Source organism: Anneissia japonica, unplaced genomic scaffold (genome assembly GCF_011630105.1).
Source record: "Anneissia japonica isolate Jap-2015-1 unplaced genomic scaffold, ASM1163010v1 scaffold1951_len603592_cov169, whole genome shotgun sequence".
Classification (NCBI taxonomy): Eukaryota; Metazoa; Echinodermata; class Crinoidea; order Comatulida; family Comatulidae; genus Anneissia; species Anneissia japonica.
This window is the reverse complement of record NW_022741522.1, coordinates 146,414-166,849: the sequence shown is the minus strand read 5'-3', so window position 1 is coordinate 166,849 and position 20,436 is coordinate 146,414. Positions and strand designations below refer to the sequence as shown.

General features: G+C 34.0%; 1 protein-coding gene across 1 annotated transcript in view; it reads right to left on the bottom strand.

Moving 5' to 3' along the window:
* Window positions 1-6: 6 nt before the first annotated feature.
* Window positions 7-20,436, bottom strand: part of LOC117118719 (serine/threonine-protein phosphatase PP1-like) — a 55,308-nt gene continuing 34,878 nt past the window's right edge. Inside the window, exons 4-9 of the mRNA XM_033263392.1 lie at window positions 15,685-15,792; window positions 12,151-12,239; window positions 10,609-10,757; window positions 4,595-4,708; window positions 3,461-3,604; window positions 7-1,481 (exon numbers count right to left, since the gene is read on the bottom strand). Coding sequence (XP_033119283.1) covers window positions 1,446-1,481; window positions 3,461-3,604; window positions 4,595-4,708; window positions 10,609-10,757; window positions 12,151-12,239; window positions 15,685-15,792 — 640 coding nt within the window. The 3' untranslated portion in view covers window positions 7-1,445. The remainder of the gene's footprint in view (window positions 1,482-3,460; window positions 3,605-4,594; window positions 4,709-10,608; window positions 10,758-12,150; window positions 12,240-15,684; window positions 15,793-20,436) is intronic.

Below are 20,436 nucleotides of genomic sequence, written 5' to 3'. Positions count from 1 at the left end.
ATATATATCAATATCATATGTATATATATTCATGTATGAAAACATGTTATGCAGACAAGGATTTTCATGTAAAAACCATATTGTTGAAATTCTATATTATAGAAAGATAATAGAAAGTGATACCAAATATTAAGGTTAAGCTAAAAAATATAAGGACACTGAATGGAACATCTAAAGCAGATGATGTACCTCAATTTATGCTGTGTTCAAGTGCACAGTAGTCAAGGCCTACGAAGGACGGTGATCGCAACATGTGCATAGCATTCCAATTATATCGAACAAAACTTGAAGTATTGTTTACAATACCACATGTACACAATTCCAAGCAGGGCAATAAATTCATATTTACGCTCTCAAAACTTTAACTGTCTACTTAATTTTATGATTCACAAACGCTGTTTTAGAAGCCTTAGAAATTTAATATATTTATCATTTAAATCTAGAATGTTGGCAGGGGTTACCTGAGGGGGGTCGATGGGTGCGGTCGATGGGTGCGGTCGATGGGTGCGGTCGACCCTCTTTTAAAGAAAGTGCCCTTTAAATATGCTCGCTTCACTCACAAATAACGCACCCAGCGAATTCTGAAAGCTTCGCTAAATTGCTCCGAGTTCAGCTTGCCCCCTGAACTTTCGTTTCGACCCCCCCTTAGATTTTTCACCGTACACCCCTGGTTGGCATGGTGATTTGACAATAATTTTCTTACACCATGTGGCCTTTGCTAAGATGCTCAGTTGGTATTTGGTTGGTACCATGGTATTTGATTTTGAAAAGAACCCATTGGATTATGACCTCCCAAACTTTGATTAGTATACTCCAACCGTCTTCAATCATAGAATTTATAATTCTAAGTACAGTTTTCCCTCAAATTCAAGACTGTGAGATGTAATAATTTAGATGGTCTCAGGGTTGGTCTCCACTTTGTGTTAAAAGTGGTTTCGAATTAGAGGGGTCTCGGAATTAGAGGGGGTCTCAAATTATATGGTGCACTGTATCACCATTCGTTAAACTTGTATGATATGATGTACATATTCACCAATGGCATCTTCGGAACCCTTAACAAATTACAAATTTGCAAAGACCTTTGCTGGAACACAGCATAAACTTTGAAAAAAAAAAAATAAATAAACACTAAACATTATTTAAACCAGATTTCTATTCAATAATCCTCAAAATAAATACCAGTCATGAGATCTACAAAAACAAAATTTCAATTTTAACTAACACCATTTAAAACTGTTCATTAAATGTAAATTTCAATCTTCCAATGTTCAATAAAATCTCCATGCTCCTTTTTCATCAACTCTTGGAGAAGACATTCATCACAAAGACAACCAGATTATTGTTATCAATTCAATATTGCATAAACTCTGAAAAACACAACTCTATTCATAAAAGAACTAGAGCACAACAGATACAATTGTAGACTAAATTCATTCAAGGCATCATCACTTCTTATTTGCAATCATTCTTTTGTTATCAGGCTGAAAAGAGTAAGTGAAAGAAAGAGTAAAATATTTGCACAATTTGATAGAAAAAGTGTTTAATATTAAGCAATAATTAATGTTGCACTATGTCAAAATGATTGCACTAAAGTTAGATTCATGCATGAATAAATCAATTTTTGAATACATTAATCAACATTCATGCAATAATCTTATCTAGTGTATGGTTTAAAACTATAATAATCACATTTCCTTTTTAGTTTGCCTAGGGTTAGATTAGCACTGACTCAGCTAGCCTACCCTAGATATAGCTAGATTTGCATGGTCACTATTACAATGGCTAACACCTTACCTAGGCTATCCAGTCATTCCTTTTGCAATGGTAATAGGTCTAAAAATATTCATGCCAATGTATTTCATTTTCTTTCGTCTTGATTTAATTGAAATCATTTCTTCAGCAAGCTAATTTTGTACGTTTGTTTCTTGCACACGCTTGTACGAACTATTGAATGCCATCGCACTGAAATGCAGGTAGTGCTAGGTTGGTTGTAGCTCACCATACAGTGTGTAGGATAGGTGGTGTCATGTGTCATAGAAGTAGAACCAGATTTATTTTGCACACAAACTAATACATAATGACAATTTCTGAACGTTTTGCGTTGGAGGTAAATTTTATGACACTAAGATAATTTATTAGATGTTAGTTTTTGTGTCTTTTATTCTTTTGTTTCAAAGGAAAGTAACAATGTAGACTAAAGTGTAATAACCCAACATTTGTATAAAGTACTTCTAAGTTTTGATATCTTTAAGTGATGCACCTAAGAGGGTGAGAGTGTGGGGGAAGTGCCAAACAGATAATGTTTGCGCCCCCTCCCTAAAGTACCCCAACTGAAAACTTACTTAGCACAAAAAAATGTTTTCTTTAAAATGCTGTATACAAATGTTACTCACCGTCAAAATAGAAAATGAGCATGTTAGGTCATCTGTGACACATAAAACAGCACCAGCGTTATCAAACTCACCACAGTAATTAGGTGCACTGAAGATTGTTACTAATTTCCGCTTCTGGAAAAATTCATAACCATCTTCAACGACCTTTAAGAAAAAAAACAGACCAAATAAAAAAAAAATAAAAAAATACATTTTGTAATTAAAATATGTAAAAATATTCATGTATTCTGTATAGTTATCTGGTTATTTATTTCTTTATTGCATATTTGGAAAAATTACAAATCAGAAAATGGCCAGAGTGGTGAAAAGTGAACACCATGAGCTGACAGCAAGACACAAGATGTGGGTATCCACCAAACCCCCTGGCCCGCTGTTATTCATAATTGAAAAATACAGATCAAAACATACACAGATGTTTATTCTTAGAAGTAAGGCCCGTTACGCAAAAGCGTGAAATGAAAAAGCGAGGGTTGGTTTAAACCAACTTCGTGCTAGGAAGTAGCTTAGATATCATATTTGAAGGTACAGAATTATGGGTAGTAAAACGTGGATGTATGTTTATTTAAAAAGACCAAGGCTGATACTTGAGTTTAGAACTTCTTATTTCAAATTGTTTTGCCTGAATACACTCGCTAGCAAATGGCTCTTGTCTCTAATAAAGTTTGTTTATTCAGAACAAGGTGCTTTAATTTTTGTTGATTAAATTGACCAAGGCTTAGTTTACATAAAAGAGCTACAAACTAATTGCGGAGAGCTGTTGACGATGCTGATTGGTCGGTCGAATTGGAACCCTTCCCGATTGTGTTGGGGACAGTGTATCCAATTTTATGGAAACCAGGAATCCTATTTTTGGTCTATTTTAACTAGACTAAAGTGTAATAACCCAACATTTGTATAAAGTACTTCTAAGTTTTGATATCTTTAAGTGATGCACCTAAGAGGGTGAGAGTGTGGGGGAAGTGCCAAACAGATAATGTTTGCTCCCCCTCCCTAAAGTACCCCAACTGAAAACTTACTTAGCACAAAAAAATGTTTTCTTTAAAATACTGTATACAAATGTTACTCACCGTCAAAATAGAAAATGAGCATGTTAGGTCATCTGTGACACATAAAACAGCACCAGCGTTATCAAACTCACCACAGTAATTAGGTGCACTGAAGATTGTTACTAATTTCCGCTTCTGGAAAAATTCATAACCATCTTCAACGACCTTTAAGAAAAAAAACAGACCAAATAAAAAAAAAATAAAAAAATACATTTTGTAATTAAAATATGTAAAAATATTCATGTATTCTGTATAGTTATCTGGTTATTTATTTCTTTATTGCATATTTGGAAAAATTACAAATCAGAAAATGGCCAGAGTGGTGAAAAGTGAACACCATGAGCTGACAGAAAGACACAAGATGTGGGTATCCACCAAACCCCCTGGCCCGCTGTTATTCATAATTGAAAAATACAGATCAAAACATACACAGATGTTTATTCCTAGAAGTAAGGCCCGTTACGCAAAAGCGTGAAATGAAAAAGCGAGGGTTGGTTTAAACCAACTTCGTGCTAGGAAGTAGCTTAGATATCATATTCGAAGGTACAGAATTATGGGTAGTAAAACGTGGACGTATGCTTATTAAAAGACCAGGTTGATACTTGAGTTTGGAACTTCTTATTTCAAATTGTTTCGCCTGAAGACGCTCGCTAGCAAATGCCTCTTGTCTCTAATAAATTTGTTGATGCAAAACAAGGTGCTTTAATTTCGTTGATTAAATTGACCAAGGCTTAGTTTACCTAAAAGAGCTACAAACTATTGCGGAGAGCTGTTGACGATGCTGATTGGTCGGTTGAATTGGAACCCTTCCCGATTGTGTTGGGGACAGTGTATTAAATTTTATGGAAACCAGGAATCCAATTTTTGGTCTATCAGTGTATTTGGTTTTATTTACAACCTGATAAATTTTTCAACATAAAATCAGCATACTGTTACTAATGTTAAACTGAGCATAAGAATGTTGCAGTATTGTATAATTTAGTACAGAGAAGCTGTAATACTTTTACTCATAACTTTGGCAATAATAAGTCGATTCCACTAAATGACCCATTATTATGTGCTAATAATGTGGAGAATATATTGAATATATTTAAAAGACAACTTTCTTTTTTGTATTGGTTACTGCTGCTTGTTATGCCGCAAATGATTACCAACCTGATGTGCTCTGACTATTAAACTGAGGTCGTTGTCTTTCAAAAAGTGACGTACAACATCTCCTCCAAAGGTGTACGACACACCACGATCATTCTCCCCGAAGCCTGTAATATCCTGCAAGAACAAAAAGCATAGTATTCATTGTCTCACTCGCGCTTGTCTTGCTAGGTAGCACCTGTTTAAGTGCTTGTTATTTCAAAATGATTTCAGTTTTCAACACCTTGTTTTGCAAATTCACTGCCCACATCATGATTTCAAATTTTGATGAAATTATATTTTTCACACGTAAGCGCAACTGCCATTGTGAAAGGATTAAAATTTCAGCAAGAAACACACTTTTTATTATTTTTTATCACATCTGCTGCTTACATAAGATCTTCTGATATTAAAATTAGAGATCTATATTATTCCTCGCAATTAAATAAATATAAAGCATTTATCAATATCATTACTGAACTGTTTACATCACATCAGGGCATTCTTATATGACCACACAAAAGAATCAGGTGGAAGGCCTAAGGGCATCCTATTTCACTACTGTACTTATAATATATCTCAAACTCTTGCATTTTTGTTTGTCTTTATAATTGTGTTTTTTTTATTATTTTTTTGCTACATCTGCTTATGGCAGTTTCTATTTTGTTAAATTGGAAACCAATTTGTGTTGCCTCATACCTAAAAATATTTTCTGCTAGTGTAATGAACATGCTTTTCTATGCTTAAGAGATTATGCATTTAGATCTAACACCTGCTTTCTAGCAAATTCAATATATTTATTATACAAGAAATTGTTAAGAAATGTCATTTAGTTTAGTCGTATTATAATGATATATGCATGTTGTGCAATTTAATTAAAAAAATAGCAACTAAAATGTAAATTAAAGTAATTAAATTGCTCATTGGAAAAAATCTAATAAGTTATCAACATCCTTAAGTATTCTTTAACAAAAACTGTTGTAATGCCCATATATAGTCATATGGTTATGGTATGATGTCATCACCACCATATTAAGGCATGTCACATGTTTTTTGTCATAGGATAAAATAAGTTATCAACACCCTCCATAAGCTGCATTCACACAATTAAATTTTCTTTGACAAAAAACTATTGTAATGCCCATATATAGTCATGGTGTGCCAAGGTAGGAGCGGTCTGGCCCATCAGTTGTGATTCTGCTTCTCAACCATGAGGTCGGAGGTTCAATCTCTCGCTGTGCATTTCGATTGTGTCCTTAGGCAAGACACTCTTTACCTACGGTTGCCTCTCTCCACCCAGGAGTACAAGTGGGTACCCGGTAGGCTCAAACACAAAATGCGCTGATTACTAGCCGCAACATTTCCCAGAGAGCTGAGTATGTGTTCCATGTGCTTGATCCAGTGAGCAGGGGGTAATAATGTGAAGCGTTTATGAGGCCTTGTTGGCATTAAGCGCTATACAAGTCTAAAATATTATTATTAATACATGATTATGATGTGATGCCATCATGACCATATTTAGACATGTCAAATTTTTTTTTCACATCAAATTTAATAGTCTCTTTTAATCACCCTACGTACATTGAACTAATTTTAAATTAAAAATTTTGTATTTTATAATAGTTTTTTTTTACTACATTAGTATTGGTGTTTATACATGGTTGCATTTTCAAAGGGCCAAAATTTAATTAATTCATTTCCTGGAAAGACATATATAAATTCTTCAAAATTCTTATAATCACCTATGTACATTAATCTAATTTTAAATTAAAATTTGTATTATATGATAGCTTTTTTTTACATTAGTATTGGTGTTTATAAATGGTTGGATTTTTGAAGGGCAAAAGTTTAATTCATTTCTGGAAAAACATACAATAATTAAACTGTTCAAGGACATAAATAACTCTTTAATTCAACTACTAAATTTATCTAACTTTAATAATGTATTATAATAATAGTTTTATTTTATATTATTATTGGTGTTTATGAATGTCTGGATTTTTGAAGGGAAAAAATTTAATTAATTCATATCCTGGAAAACACATAGAATAATTAAACTGTACAAGGACATATATACAACTCTTTCAATCACCCACTTTACATTTATCTATTTTTAAATTAAAGTGCATTTATTGAAATCAAGCAAGCTTGTCAGATAATTACACTATCACAATACAAACTGTTATTTCTGCAACTGAACAAAATACCGTGTAGTAATTACGGAAGCAACCACTGTTATAATTATTCAGATTCTAAAATCAATATTACAATTATGGCCTTATTAACATGAGTTTACCTTGATATTTCGCAATTAGAAGCATATGCAGGCAAAATGTACAAAATTTGTATTGAACATGAAGATAGGAACCAGGAAAAGGTTGTGTATATATACACACACAGGTAAAACCTTGTGGTGGATAAATCAAAGATGGAAGAAAGGGAGGGGGGTGTGATATTCATGGAATCAACTACAATCATTTTTTAAGCGTAGAAATCAGTAATGGGAGGTGAGGGGCTTGTGTGGATCATAAAATTATAAGTCAATCGTGATTTTCCTATCCTGAACTGTGCACTAAATTTTTTTATTAGTCCACAATTTTAACTTGATCTTTTTTTTTGGTTGGATAGGACATGTCTGATGTCCGACTCGCAACTGATGGGTAAAGGTCGAATAGCCCATAAACTGACATCATCAATGAATTGCATGTAGGCGTGGTCTGTAGTAGTAGTAGTAGCAGTAGTCGAGAAGTGCTTAGTTCACATCATGCCACGATAGGAGCTAAATTGAGCCAAAGCTTTGGGGTAACCCCTACTCTTACAAAAAATACATGAGCCCGAAGTGTCCTTGAATGCAATAAGATTTTCATTGGTTCAACCAACTTAAGCTCTGGACAGGGGGGTCTGGAATAAGGCGCCAATTTGAATGACGTCTTTCTTGCCCACTTGATTCGTGGACATGCCATTCATTTGATCAGGTTTGTAACTAAAGCCAGACAACACTATAACACTGTACAAACTATTAATTTGTAAATGTGCATGCGATTTGGCCATATATGGAAGTAATATGAAAACATCATGCCCATATATGGTCAAATCACATACATTTCTCACATAAAAATAGACAGGGTGGACAACTTAAGCCTCTGATATTGTTTGTAGCGGCAGTTTGGCGCAGCGGTTGAGGTTCGGACTTTCAATCGTAAGGTCAGGATTTCGAGTCTCATCAGTGCAGATTCGCTTGTGTCCTTGGGCAAGGCACTTTAGCTACATTGCTTCAGTCCACCCAGCTGTATCAATAAATACGAGCAATCTGCTGGGGACTAACCTGCGATGGTCCAGGGGGAGTACAACTCTCATCCGTTTCACACTACAGAAACTGGGGATAAGCTCCAGCCCTATGAGCCCCAGTGGCTCGGAAAGTATTTTGTTAGTACTGTAGTAATTGTTTGATCACATAATAATCAAATGCTTGTTCAGTCTGACAAACGTTTGTAGGCAAAGTTGATGCTATGTGCTGTAAAAATTTTTACTGAATTACATTATATTGTTTGACACCTATGATTTTAGAGCTGGTTGGCAAAAGGCTTATGGGTTAAACGATATATCTTGTTTAATAGTGGTTTATTCTCCTTTCTTGTGGCATTTACCTGTTTTTGACTGTGTATGAGTTGCTATTGGAGTGACATTCATACTATTTCTACTTAAAACTTAGTGCACATCCTAATGGTTACCTGTTTTACTTTTGGTCTTTTAGTTTTTTTCCTTTCACTTATTTCAAGCCCATTAGTGCATTTCGCATGGTTTACCAGTCCAAATTATTGGTTTATTTGTTCATCAGCAAGTACTGTATATGGCATAGTAATGAAAACCCAGGATTTTCTGGAACCATCAATTTGTTTACCTATTTGGCTCTGTACTCAATGCCATAAAAATATCCAAAGACATGTTTTAAGTGACATGATGGTACATAAGTCATAGATGCACAGCTTTGCTTTTCCTAGAATATATTAAGGAAAAAAGCTTCTGTGCTGGGGATAATTTTATTTGAAGTTGAAATACTATGTTTAGTCATTTTGGCGCCAAAGCTAACAGCATTAGTTGCTATAGTTACTAGGAATGTTAATGTGATTGAGCAGAATGTTTTGTGTGATTGGTAGTTCAAAAATAAAAAAAATTTCATTTGAATTTGAATCCAAAATGAGCAACAAGATGACGGCAGTATACGCGCCTAGAATTTCCCATTAGGACATTTTTTCCCCTCATAGTATCGCACATGCTAATAAATCCCACATCACTAATGGAGGTGTTTCTTCATGTTTTATATCATGCAATTTCAACATGTCATTTAGCTTTACACCATTTATGATGCATATTCGGAATTACTAAAGTATTCACATTCACTGCACCTTAAGTCGAGTCATCTGCATTCTATGCGGTGGTATAGATAATCTATAGCAACTCATTTACATAAACCATGTCATAATATTCTTACTTGTCGAATTCCAAAATTTGAAGAGGTAATTTAAAAGCCTTTTCCTCATTTTGATTTCTGAGTTAGAGACTTTAGTAGTGCAGGTCGCATATTCCTATTAAATATGAAATCTTGTAATGCAATTGTACTTGAGATGAACTTTAAATTAGCTTTAAATTGTTAAATTTTACTATTGAGAAAGAACATTTTTTCTTGTAATTATACTTTGTTTCATGGTGTCACTCAGACGCTAAAAATGATAGTTTGTAATAACGATATTTTATATCTATTCTAGCCCCCAGCTGCAATGAAAAAATGCTTCTATATTTTCATCTCATACACTGTCAACATAAAATATTCAGATACAGATATCTTTCTTTCTCACAACTGGATAAATCTGTTGAATTAAATTATCACATTCCGTTTATGTCCACAATAGGATAAAGCCAGGGCCTAAATGAAACCTTTGTGGAAGAAGGTTTGGCAAAACCACACCCACTGCCATAATGAAATGTCCATGTGACAGGATTGAACCCGAAAGCATTCTTTTGGCAAAAACATTTTTTGATAATGAGATAATAATTTTATTTCAATTCATTTTTAACCATCATCTGAAGATCTTTCAAAAAATAATTAGCTTGCAATAAGGTATACAAATTTTGTTAAAAACAATGTGAATCTACGTGGCCCAGCCTTAATACAGTTTGCCCTCCAATTCAAAACCATGTTGGTAACTGAAAATTTGAGGTGGTCTTGGGTTCGGTCTTCGCACTTAGAGGGTTAACATAGCAGTGTTGAAGAGTGTTATTTGGTTCTTTTGAAAAAGTGGTCTCGATTTAGAGGGGTCTCCGATGGGAGGGTGCACCGAACGTGTGTGTTAATAATAATTATAATATAGATATATACAGCGCCTATTGCCAAGGGATACAAGGTACTGGTAAAGTTATCATTACCTTTGGTCATTGGATCCATAATCCAACCAGCACAAAGTGCAACCTCCTCCACTCTCTGGTAAGTATTCGTAATCGTGCATGCAATTTGTTTATAGATAGATACCCCCATTACTTGAGCACCTGTGAGTTATGAATAGGCCGGCCTTGTTCCTCAAATTGCCTGTAAACGTGTGGTGATGGTGTGGTGTTTCTTTTCTTGTAGCTCTAGGTTGATGGGAACTTTTGGTTCCTTCCTCCTGTAGCGCCTTGAGCACTACTGCAGTGGATTTTTGTGCTTCATAAATCTTATTATTATTATTATTATTATTATTATTATTATTATATTATTATTATCATTAATTATTATTATTGTTATTGTTATTATTATTATTACTATTATTATTATTCTTATTGTTATTCTTATTATCATTATTATCATTATTATTATTATTACTATTGTTATTATTATTATCATTATTATTATTATTATTAATTTAATACTGATACAGACTAATACCTGCAATGTCACATCATCCTACCAGGTGTTGTGTTGTGGTAATCTTTGAAAAAAATATCATCCTCCTCCTATCTATCTGGCCAAAGATATAAAAGAAATTTGTGTCCCGATATTTTACCTCATCAGGGTCAGACCATAGAAGGTCACAGACCATGCCGTGATCAGGGACTTCCAGGGGGCGGTCGATGTTCTGTAACTGGTTGATGGTTTTTAAGTCTGGTGACAAGCCTCCGTGCATGCAGAATATTGTGCCTTCTATTACCCCAGCTATTAAGATAACAATAAAGAATGTTGAATTATTCATAAAAGCTCAATAGAAGATATGAAATTTCAGAATGGTGGCTCTTTACTAACATGAATATTCTATTTGTTAATAAATGTATTCATTATTAATAGTATATGTGGAAAACATATTAACACCAAAGAATCCTGGTTCCATTTTGTCACTTTTTTTTACAGGGTTTCCATCCATTCATCTATCCATCCATCCATTCGTCCATTCATCTATTCATGAATATATCCTTTCATTCATCGATTCATTCATTCATTATCAATTTATCCATCCATCTATCTATCTATTAATACATTCAACTATCCATCCATTAATTTAACTAACCATCCATCCATTATTAAAATCATCCGTCAATTCAGCCATCAATCTATCTATCTATCCATCCATCTATCCATTTATTTATCCATTCATCTATCCATCTATCTATCTATCTATCCATTAATTCTTCTATCCATTCATTCATTTATCAATTTATCTATCCATCCATCTATAATAATCCAATAATAATTTTTTGTTCCTTCTTGTAGGCCTTGAGCACTACTGCAGTGGATTTGTGTGCTTTATATCTTATTATTATTTACTATCATTATCTAACTATCGATCCATACATTCATCTATCCATCCATCTATATCCATATATTCATTCATCCATTCATTTATACATTCATCCATTCATTTATCCATTAATCATTTCATTCATCCATTCATCTATCAATACATCTAATCATTAATCCCTCCATCCATTCATCTATCCATAAATCTATTCACCTATCCTGTCATTCATCTATCCGTTCATTCATTTATCAATTCATCCATCCATCCAAACATACATTCATTCATTCATCTATCCATCCATCCATCCTTACATTCATTTATTCACCTATCAATCTATCCATTCATTCATTCATCTATCCATCCATCTCATTCATTCATCTCTCCATCCATACTTACATCCATTCACCCATCCATCCATCCATCCATCCATCCATTCATTCATTCATCTATTCATCCATCCACTCATTCATCCATAGAAATGGATACCATATGTCGCATTCAACATACCAAAGACATGATGAGAGCAATGAATTAAAGGCAGAATAGATGGTAAAAGACCAAAAGGAAAAGAATACTTGGTCTGGAGAGCCTCATAAAATAGAGATGTCTGGAGTACTGAAATAACCAACTCCATATCATGTTCGCACATTACCTCAAATTAAAACTTCAGAGCATCATCAAATTATACTATTAGAAAATTATACTTATAATAGTTTGATCTCGATTGAGCACATTTTGCTAAAAGTGCTTTACAATACATTTAGAAATAAAAATTCGGAGTTAAGCAAAATATAAATATCATTGTATACCTACCAATTGGAAGACAATTAAAACAGTCTGTAAAAGTCTTCCACAGTTTGATGTTGTATCGCCTCTTGCATTCATCATAGAACCCATATATTCTGCAGAGAAAAAAAAAAAACGTAAATTTGTTATGAAATATAATGTATTCAAAGGCAGTGTTGAGTAATGCATCAAAAAGAATAATGATAATAGGAAGAGCTTCATCGTAAAGCATTTCTGATGATGGTGAAATGATTCTCCTCATTTGGAATTTGAATTAACTAATATTATTCTTCTATATAATGGATTCATGCACATCCAGTAGAATGCCAGAATGAAAACTAGAACAGAGGGCACAAGCTTTTCAAGTGTTTTTTTTTTTAACTTTCAAATAATCGAATGCTCACCGGAGAACATCACAGGGCTTTGGATTGGCTGCAGCAATATCATATATCAGAGTGCTCAATATTTTGAATACTCAAAAATTTCCCGACATCGTATTATACAAATGAAATTTTTTGCACCAATGTGTTGGTGTTATTTTTTTTCGTAATTCAGAACTTCATAATCACACATTTGAACAGCAATTTTGCATGGAAAATTTGTTTGATTGGAGGACTAAACGCATTGGACTTTTACTATGCACTGATCCCTTTTGCCTGTACCCTCTGGTAAGGTGCTATTCAGACTATCAAATTTTATTAGACAAAAACATGTGACATACCTAAATATGGTCATGATGACATCACATCATGACCATATATAGACACATCATGACTATATATGGCATACAACATAATTTTTGTCAAAATATTTAATAATCTGGGAAGAACTTGGTGCTTTTATATTTGTTTCTCTTCTAGAAATACTGACGGAGTACTTGGTAAGAAGTGAACATGTAGAATCATGGAAATGGAATGGCTTAATATTATTTTTGTCATTGATGCTAATCATTAATGCACGACTAACATTACAGTACTCCCAAGAGAGCAGAGAATATTTTAACACTGTTTCCAGGGAAAAGGCAATATTGCAAAGTGTACTATGAGAAGTTTACGGGATATATGTTAAAAGTGCACAATACATAAATACCAATATTATTACTGCAGTATCTTAAAATCAATATTAAATCTTCAAAAAATACAGAATTCTCATAAAGTTCAAATTGTATAATACCTCATTTTGTTTCACTTAATTTAATCTATTTTTTAAAAAATTCTTAGATTTCTTTTTTGGTGCTAGTACTGTACACAATCATATGCACTGCTGATTTTCATCAATAATTATCATCTATAAATATTTTAACATAATCCAAGCATCAATAACACAGTTGTTTACTAGTCATGCTTTGTTTATTGACTATCTATCTTCTAAACTAATTCCTCCATCCATGCTTCAACTTTGACATATTGGCATTTGATCTTTGACCTAGGGGTTAATGGTCAGTCTAAATTCTCTCCAAAATTAGCATTCTCAAATTGGAACTTCAAGGTTTGAAAGAACTGTTAGGACAAAGACAGCTGTTTTACTAGTCATGCTTCAATTATCAGAGAGCTTTCGATTTGTGCGACGACGCGACGCTAGAACGGGATCACTCATGCGTGACCATCCTACATGGCGTCCTACGTTCTCTGCATACGTAGGTTTGGCCAAATTGCATTCCGGAATCTACTCGACGAGGTGACCATAATGTTCTCGCATGCGCAGATGACTTTTAGTAACGTCATTACGCTCTACGTCCTACTGTAATCGTGCAATAGAAAGCTCCCTACAGACTCCTTCCAGTAGCAGTGTATCTTCAACTTTGACACATTGGCATTTGATCTTTGATGTAGGGGTTAAAAGTCTGACAAAAATCTTTCCAAAATTAGCATTCTCAAATTCGAGTTTTTAGAGTATTGTTTGGACAAACACTTTTGATAACATAGATTTAGTTCCAAGCGGCAAATACATTAGCTAAAAAAATATACGACAATCATTCGGTCTTCAGTGAAATACTAATGTACAAACTCACATATACAGTATTTCACACCATCCGCGCATGTATTTAAAGTTATTCATTATTAAGAAAGGTCATGTATTTTATCTTATAAATCGTTTATTAATGAGTTCTATTATATACAGCTTGCTGTAGTTATTATTCTCAATTGCAATTTCTTTTAAGCCTTGAATCGAAGCTGATTGCAAGTTGTGATGGTGAAGTCTGTATAGTATTGATAATAATACACACAACATACATTTGGAGTTTTGCATGCATTTATCTACCAATAATTTATAATAAATGAATAGTAATTATGAATTTATAATATTTTATTAATAAATAATAATTATAAAAATAAGGTAATTTAAATTAAAATGTATTGATATACAATAAAAAAAAAAATTCGGATGGTGTAAACGTACTGATAATAATACACAGCACAAACATATAGAGTTTTGTAAGGATTTATCGACCAGTTACTATAATAAATGAATATTATATAATAAATTTATAATATGTTAGTAATATATATAATAATTATAAAAAATTAAAAAAATAAAAATTTAAAATATTGATATAAACACTAAAAAAAAAAATTTCTCAGGAAACATTTTTAGCGCATCTAAAAAAAAAAAAAAAAAAAAAAAAAAAAGACTTGTCACCGGTGCTGGAAAAAGTTAGAAAGAAGTTGAACTATTTGAAGAGGAAGGATTTAAGGTTGGAATATTCAGGATCAGAGATGATAGTGAAGCTGCTTGTATTCATGTGAAAAACTCCTGGTGTCTCACAGAATTTGAAAACCCTCAACTCTGCAGTGTTCTCCCAATTGAAACATTTTTACTGGCAAATATGTCCATAAAAATTCAGCTACAGTATGCACGCAGTGTGAGGCGATATCCCTTGTGAGCAGGGTTTAATGACTTGGAAAAAAAACAACAACGCATATGTCATAGCATATGTATAGACTGGAATACTGTTTACTTATTGAAAGAAGACCAGCCTAGACTACTGTACTTAGGCCTAATCAGTGGTTTTATTATATTCACGATTTCAAAATTTTTACTGGTTGGTCAGTTATCTTTACTGTTAAAATTGACGAAACGGCTTCTGGCAAAAACCGACTCTGGGAATGGAAGGTAATAGGCATTTCTGGAAGTGTCAATCAAAGTTAACAATCGACCAATCAGAACAGGGAAAGGAATACATGCTTGTTCCATAAACATGACTGTTATTTCACCACACGCAGATGTTTTTTTGTATGTTTACGCTGCCTAAATAGTGAGAACCTTAGTGAGATTAAAACCAAGTGGCTGGGATATGCAGAACAGTCCATCGCATTTTTAATCCCCAGCTGTAGCTTTTACTACAGTTTGCCCTCTGCAATTCGAGACCACTTTGGGACCTGAAAATTTGTGGTAGTCTCAGTGTTTAGTCTCCAATAGGGTTTAGCTTTATGATGAATGATTGACTACTGAAATTTAAATTTGTTAAGTGGTCTCGAATTACAGGGACCTCAGAGTTAGAGGGCTCTCGAATTGGAAGATCTACTGTATAAGAATGACAAGATATTTGATGTGCATTACCTGTTGATGCTGGCACACTCGTGGTTCCCTCTTAGTAGGAAGAAGTTGTTTGGGTATTTGATCTTATAACATAATAGTAGACAGATTGTTTCCAATGACTTCTTTCCCCTGGAAAAAACACAAAAAAAAAAAAAATTACACATTATTAGTATAATTACAAGTAGTCTGAGCATGGTAACATTAAAAGTCAAGAATGTGCAAGGACCTCAATCAAGAGAGAGCTTTCGATTTGCGCGACAATACGATGATAGGACAGATTCACTCATGCATGACCATCCTACATCCTCTGAACAGCATATAATTGGGCAAACTGCAACCTAAAATTCAGGCAATGACGCAGCGTTCTTGCATCATGCAATCAAAGGCTCCCTATTTTCTCTGATTTAGCCCATTCAAGTTTTTTTTGAAATCCAATTGAAATCCAATATAACATATGTGGCAAGGACAAGCCAAACCATCATGAATTATTAATACAGTGTTAGAGAGTAAAATAATAGCTATAAAATGGTAAAAAAATCATGCAGATCGGACATTTCCTTATGAAGTTACAAGCGTTTAACCACACAGCTGTTCAAAGAACAATATATGAGAAATCAGCCTTCTAAGTTTATGATTTCAGGCATTTCTCATGCAGAAACTATCTTTAAACCCTTAAAAAGTGTTGTTTTAACATTGAAAATGGGGAAAATAACAGCAAAGGATGGTGTGTAGATATATAAAGATTAGTTTAGTGCAATAAAATAGATTTTTTAAAATTTGATATTCCAGCATGTTTTGGCCATTTTCTCTGAAACACGATTTGCGACGAGTGACTCGTTTGGCTTGTCTGTGCCACATATATTGAGATTCAAGCAACTTGTGAGCAAGTGCTCATGCATTATTTTAAAGGGAAGATGGGCTCGATGGATGGATTTAAACACCAAAGACAACCCACGAAAGTCTGAAGACTTATTTCCAGTAGAGTCCTTTTGGTGGTGATTGGGCAGTACGCCGGGAGACAATCCCTCTCTTTTCCGAAGAGTGTACTGCGTTCTTTAACATGCACATGGGCCAAAATGGAAACGGGACCAACGGCTTAAACGTCTCATCCGAAAGACGGTGCGCTATCGTAACTTGCATTTAAGCCATCCAGCTAAGATACAAGGAGAACAATGATGGGAATTGGACCGGGGACCATGAGATCTCCCAGGTTCAGCTTACACAGTGGCTATCACCAGTTTAGTCGACTCTGAGCGAAGCTCATGACAAAGATGTTTGTCATGTGTGGCGGAAAAAAGCATGTCGCCTATGGTCATGATGTGATGTCGACATGACCATATTTAGACATGTCACAAGTTTTTGTCTGGACAGGGATTTTACACGCACCAGAAAGTAAGCAGACGGGATGGTTGCGATGTCCTTTCTACCATACTCAGGCATTACTGTATTCTCTCCTGGATGAACTTTCAGTCGTGATTAAATTATCGCTCATCGTCTAGACACTTTCTCTTTGTAAATACCTCTCCATATTGTGTTGTATATCTCTCTACACAACAGTATTTACATTTGATTAACTTCGACCGGATCAATCATCTCCGAGCGCTTCACATTTATTGCCCTGGTGATTGGAACAATGCAAACAAAATACATACTCTGCTCCTTGGGGGAGTATTCCTTAATTATTTGCATAAAATTAATCCATTCATGGCCCTCCAGCGTGCTAGGTATCTACTTCTGGGTAGAGAGAGACTACATGGATTATCCAATAAAGTGCCCCGCCCGAGAACACAAGCGAACTTGTACAGCGAAGGTATCAAACCCCGACCTCAAGGCTCGAGTTTGAGCCATGACCTTTGCACCAAATGCTTTACTATTTTTTTAATATTCTTCCTATGAAGGTTTTTTTTTTTACAACTGATGTTTTTTTAAAAATTAATGATAGCAAATTATCATTTAACTTACCTAAAATTTCATAAATATTATTTAACATGATAATAATAAAACCGTATTTATATGGCGCCTATATGGATCACAAATCCCTCTAGGTGATTAACAGTCTAGCTACATTTTATCATTGATATTATATCCATGGTTTATACTCAGACTAAGGCTAGCATCTGCAATCAAGCCTATAAAAATGGGAGGGGAGGGGGTAAGCATATGTATACTACAGCACACCTAATGAAATATGGCATATTATTGTCTTGGCAAGTTAGCATGTGACGCTGAGTAAATGTGTCAAGTTCTGTCGTCTCTATAAAATCTTATGTAACCATGCATCTTTGTGTATATATGTTTATGATGATGATTTTCCCATGTATGGAGGATGTAATATCATGTCACAGCCATATATAGGCGAACCATAGATGTTTGTCACATAAAAGCTAATCCTACATATCAAAAAAATGTTTGCAACATAACATTAACAAGTAGTGCCATCAGCCGTAGATAAAGGGGAAATTTGTCCCCCTGTTGGAAAATTTCTGGGGCAACCACTGAGTATAATGTGGATATTATATTTAAAATAACTAGTTCAATCAACTCACTGGTTCAATTAATAATTCACAGTCAGTGTAAACAGCCTTCAAAACTCATTTACCAAAATTTACCTCAAGTAATAAATCGGCAAATTATTGATAAATGTCCTCTCCAATGTCATGTCATGTACATTAATCAACTAATGTGTACGCAATATAAACTGTGAATAATTTAATTGGTAACATTGCCTGTCGGTGAATCCTTGAGTAATTGGAGCGCACATTTCTCAACAATACAAAATCAATATCATTTAAAAAAATAGTCGTTGAAGACATTAGGAAAAGACAAAAAAAAAGTTGTTTCTCGTCCTAATATTTTAAAAAGGAGATTGAGGGCACTTTTTTTTTTTTTTACTCCGAGATGAGAAATCTAGGATGGTCAACGGGATATCCTTTCTCACTTCTACCAATTAGACACATTGAAGCAAAAAAAAGCACTAGACATGATTCATACATTTACCATATGCATCCCCAAATACGAACGATTGAGAAAGGAATTTTACTGGTCTTACAAGTTTTTTGTACATTCCGTAATATATATTTAAAAAAAAAAAAAAATTAGTGAGGCAGAGAAGCTCAAGGGAACAAGAAACTATTTTTTTTTTATATGGCCTGGCTGTAACAGTAAAAACACAGTAATATAACTGTAATAGACCGAATTATTCACCAAATCAAAGCCGTTATATTGGGTATTACATCAAAACAAACAGCTAGGTGGCAGTTGTTTTGTACATTTTATTGTAAAATAACTTATCGAGATGCCTTGGTAAGTATTTCTTTAATAAATGTCACAGTATTGACTTGCTACATTTAAAATGGAGTGAAAGAAGCAAATGGAAAACATGAACACTTTTGCATAGCATCCTCGCTTGAACACGGGCTTAGCCCTAGAAAGTCATACAAATAACATTCGTCTGACTCATTGGCCATCGTAGTCAAAAGAAACATCTTATTCTGCAATTCAGCAATTTAGGTTTGTCCAATAGTTTTAATATTTCATACAGAAATTGCAACAAAATGACTTGGTGACAGTACTTAAGTTGAATATGTACCTCTAATCAACAGTGATCACTTTAGTCAGCGCTGGATGTGGTGAGTCTCGCGAGCGACAGGCCTAGGCCCACTAGAATAACCCTAAAAATTATTCGTGTTTTTAGCCTGAATGGAAATTTAAATCAAATCAACCTTTAATTTCAAGAATCTATTGAATCATTCATAATGTATAAATTGTTATAAAAAGTTTCTTCTACGCTAAACTTCATTACATTTTAGACGATTTAATAGACCCCACTTTCAACTTGCTCAATGCATTAGTATGACTTTACAATGTAAACAACTTTTAATACTCAATCAGCCAAATTTTGATGACGTCATCTTTCGTGACTAGTTCAGTCTATTATAATTAAAGATACACCACCATCAGACTTGGTGGAACCCCTTCTGCAAATTTCCGGAGCCACCAATGCCTGTATCGGTGACCAAAAGGCTTGGTAAAAGGTAACGAAATACAGTAGTATATTAACACTTAGTGTGTATAACTAAAAGTGAAAACTTGAATTCAGAAGAAAACTCTCAGAAAGGAATACAAGATTAAAAGATTATAGATCTAACTAAGTGAATTGTATTACGAATATAAATAGCAATTCTTATATTATGAAGCGGGCAGAGTTATTAGTAATAAATTCATATGAATAACAGAGGCTGATATTATCAAGCTAGCTATGTTAGTCATCGGCCTTAAATTGCTGCTTCAAGATGTTATTCTTGCCGCCGGTTATGTTCATCTTGAAATCAATGAATAAATAAGTGCGTAATTCAATCCAGCAAATAATAACGACATAAATGCCTTGAAGATGATTTGCCTGCTGACCAGTAAGGAGACATATACTGCAAAAAAGCATTCCTCGTTGATGCCACAGACATGTTGGAAAATTACGAAGATTATTTGATGGTAACAAGTAACAGAGACTAAAGCCCATATACAGCCATGATGTGCCTATATATGGTCGTGATGTGCCTGTATATGGTCATGTTGTGATGTCATCATGACCATATTTAGGCATGTCACATGTTTTTGTCAAATAAAATGTGATAATCTTCACAGGCTCTGTCCACAATATCAAATAAACTTTGATTAAAACCAGAGCCTTGCAGGCGTCAACGTTCCTATGCATGATACACGACTTTTAGAAGTATATATACGTGTATATATATATATATATATATATATATATAT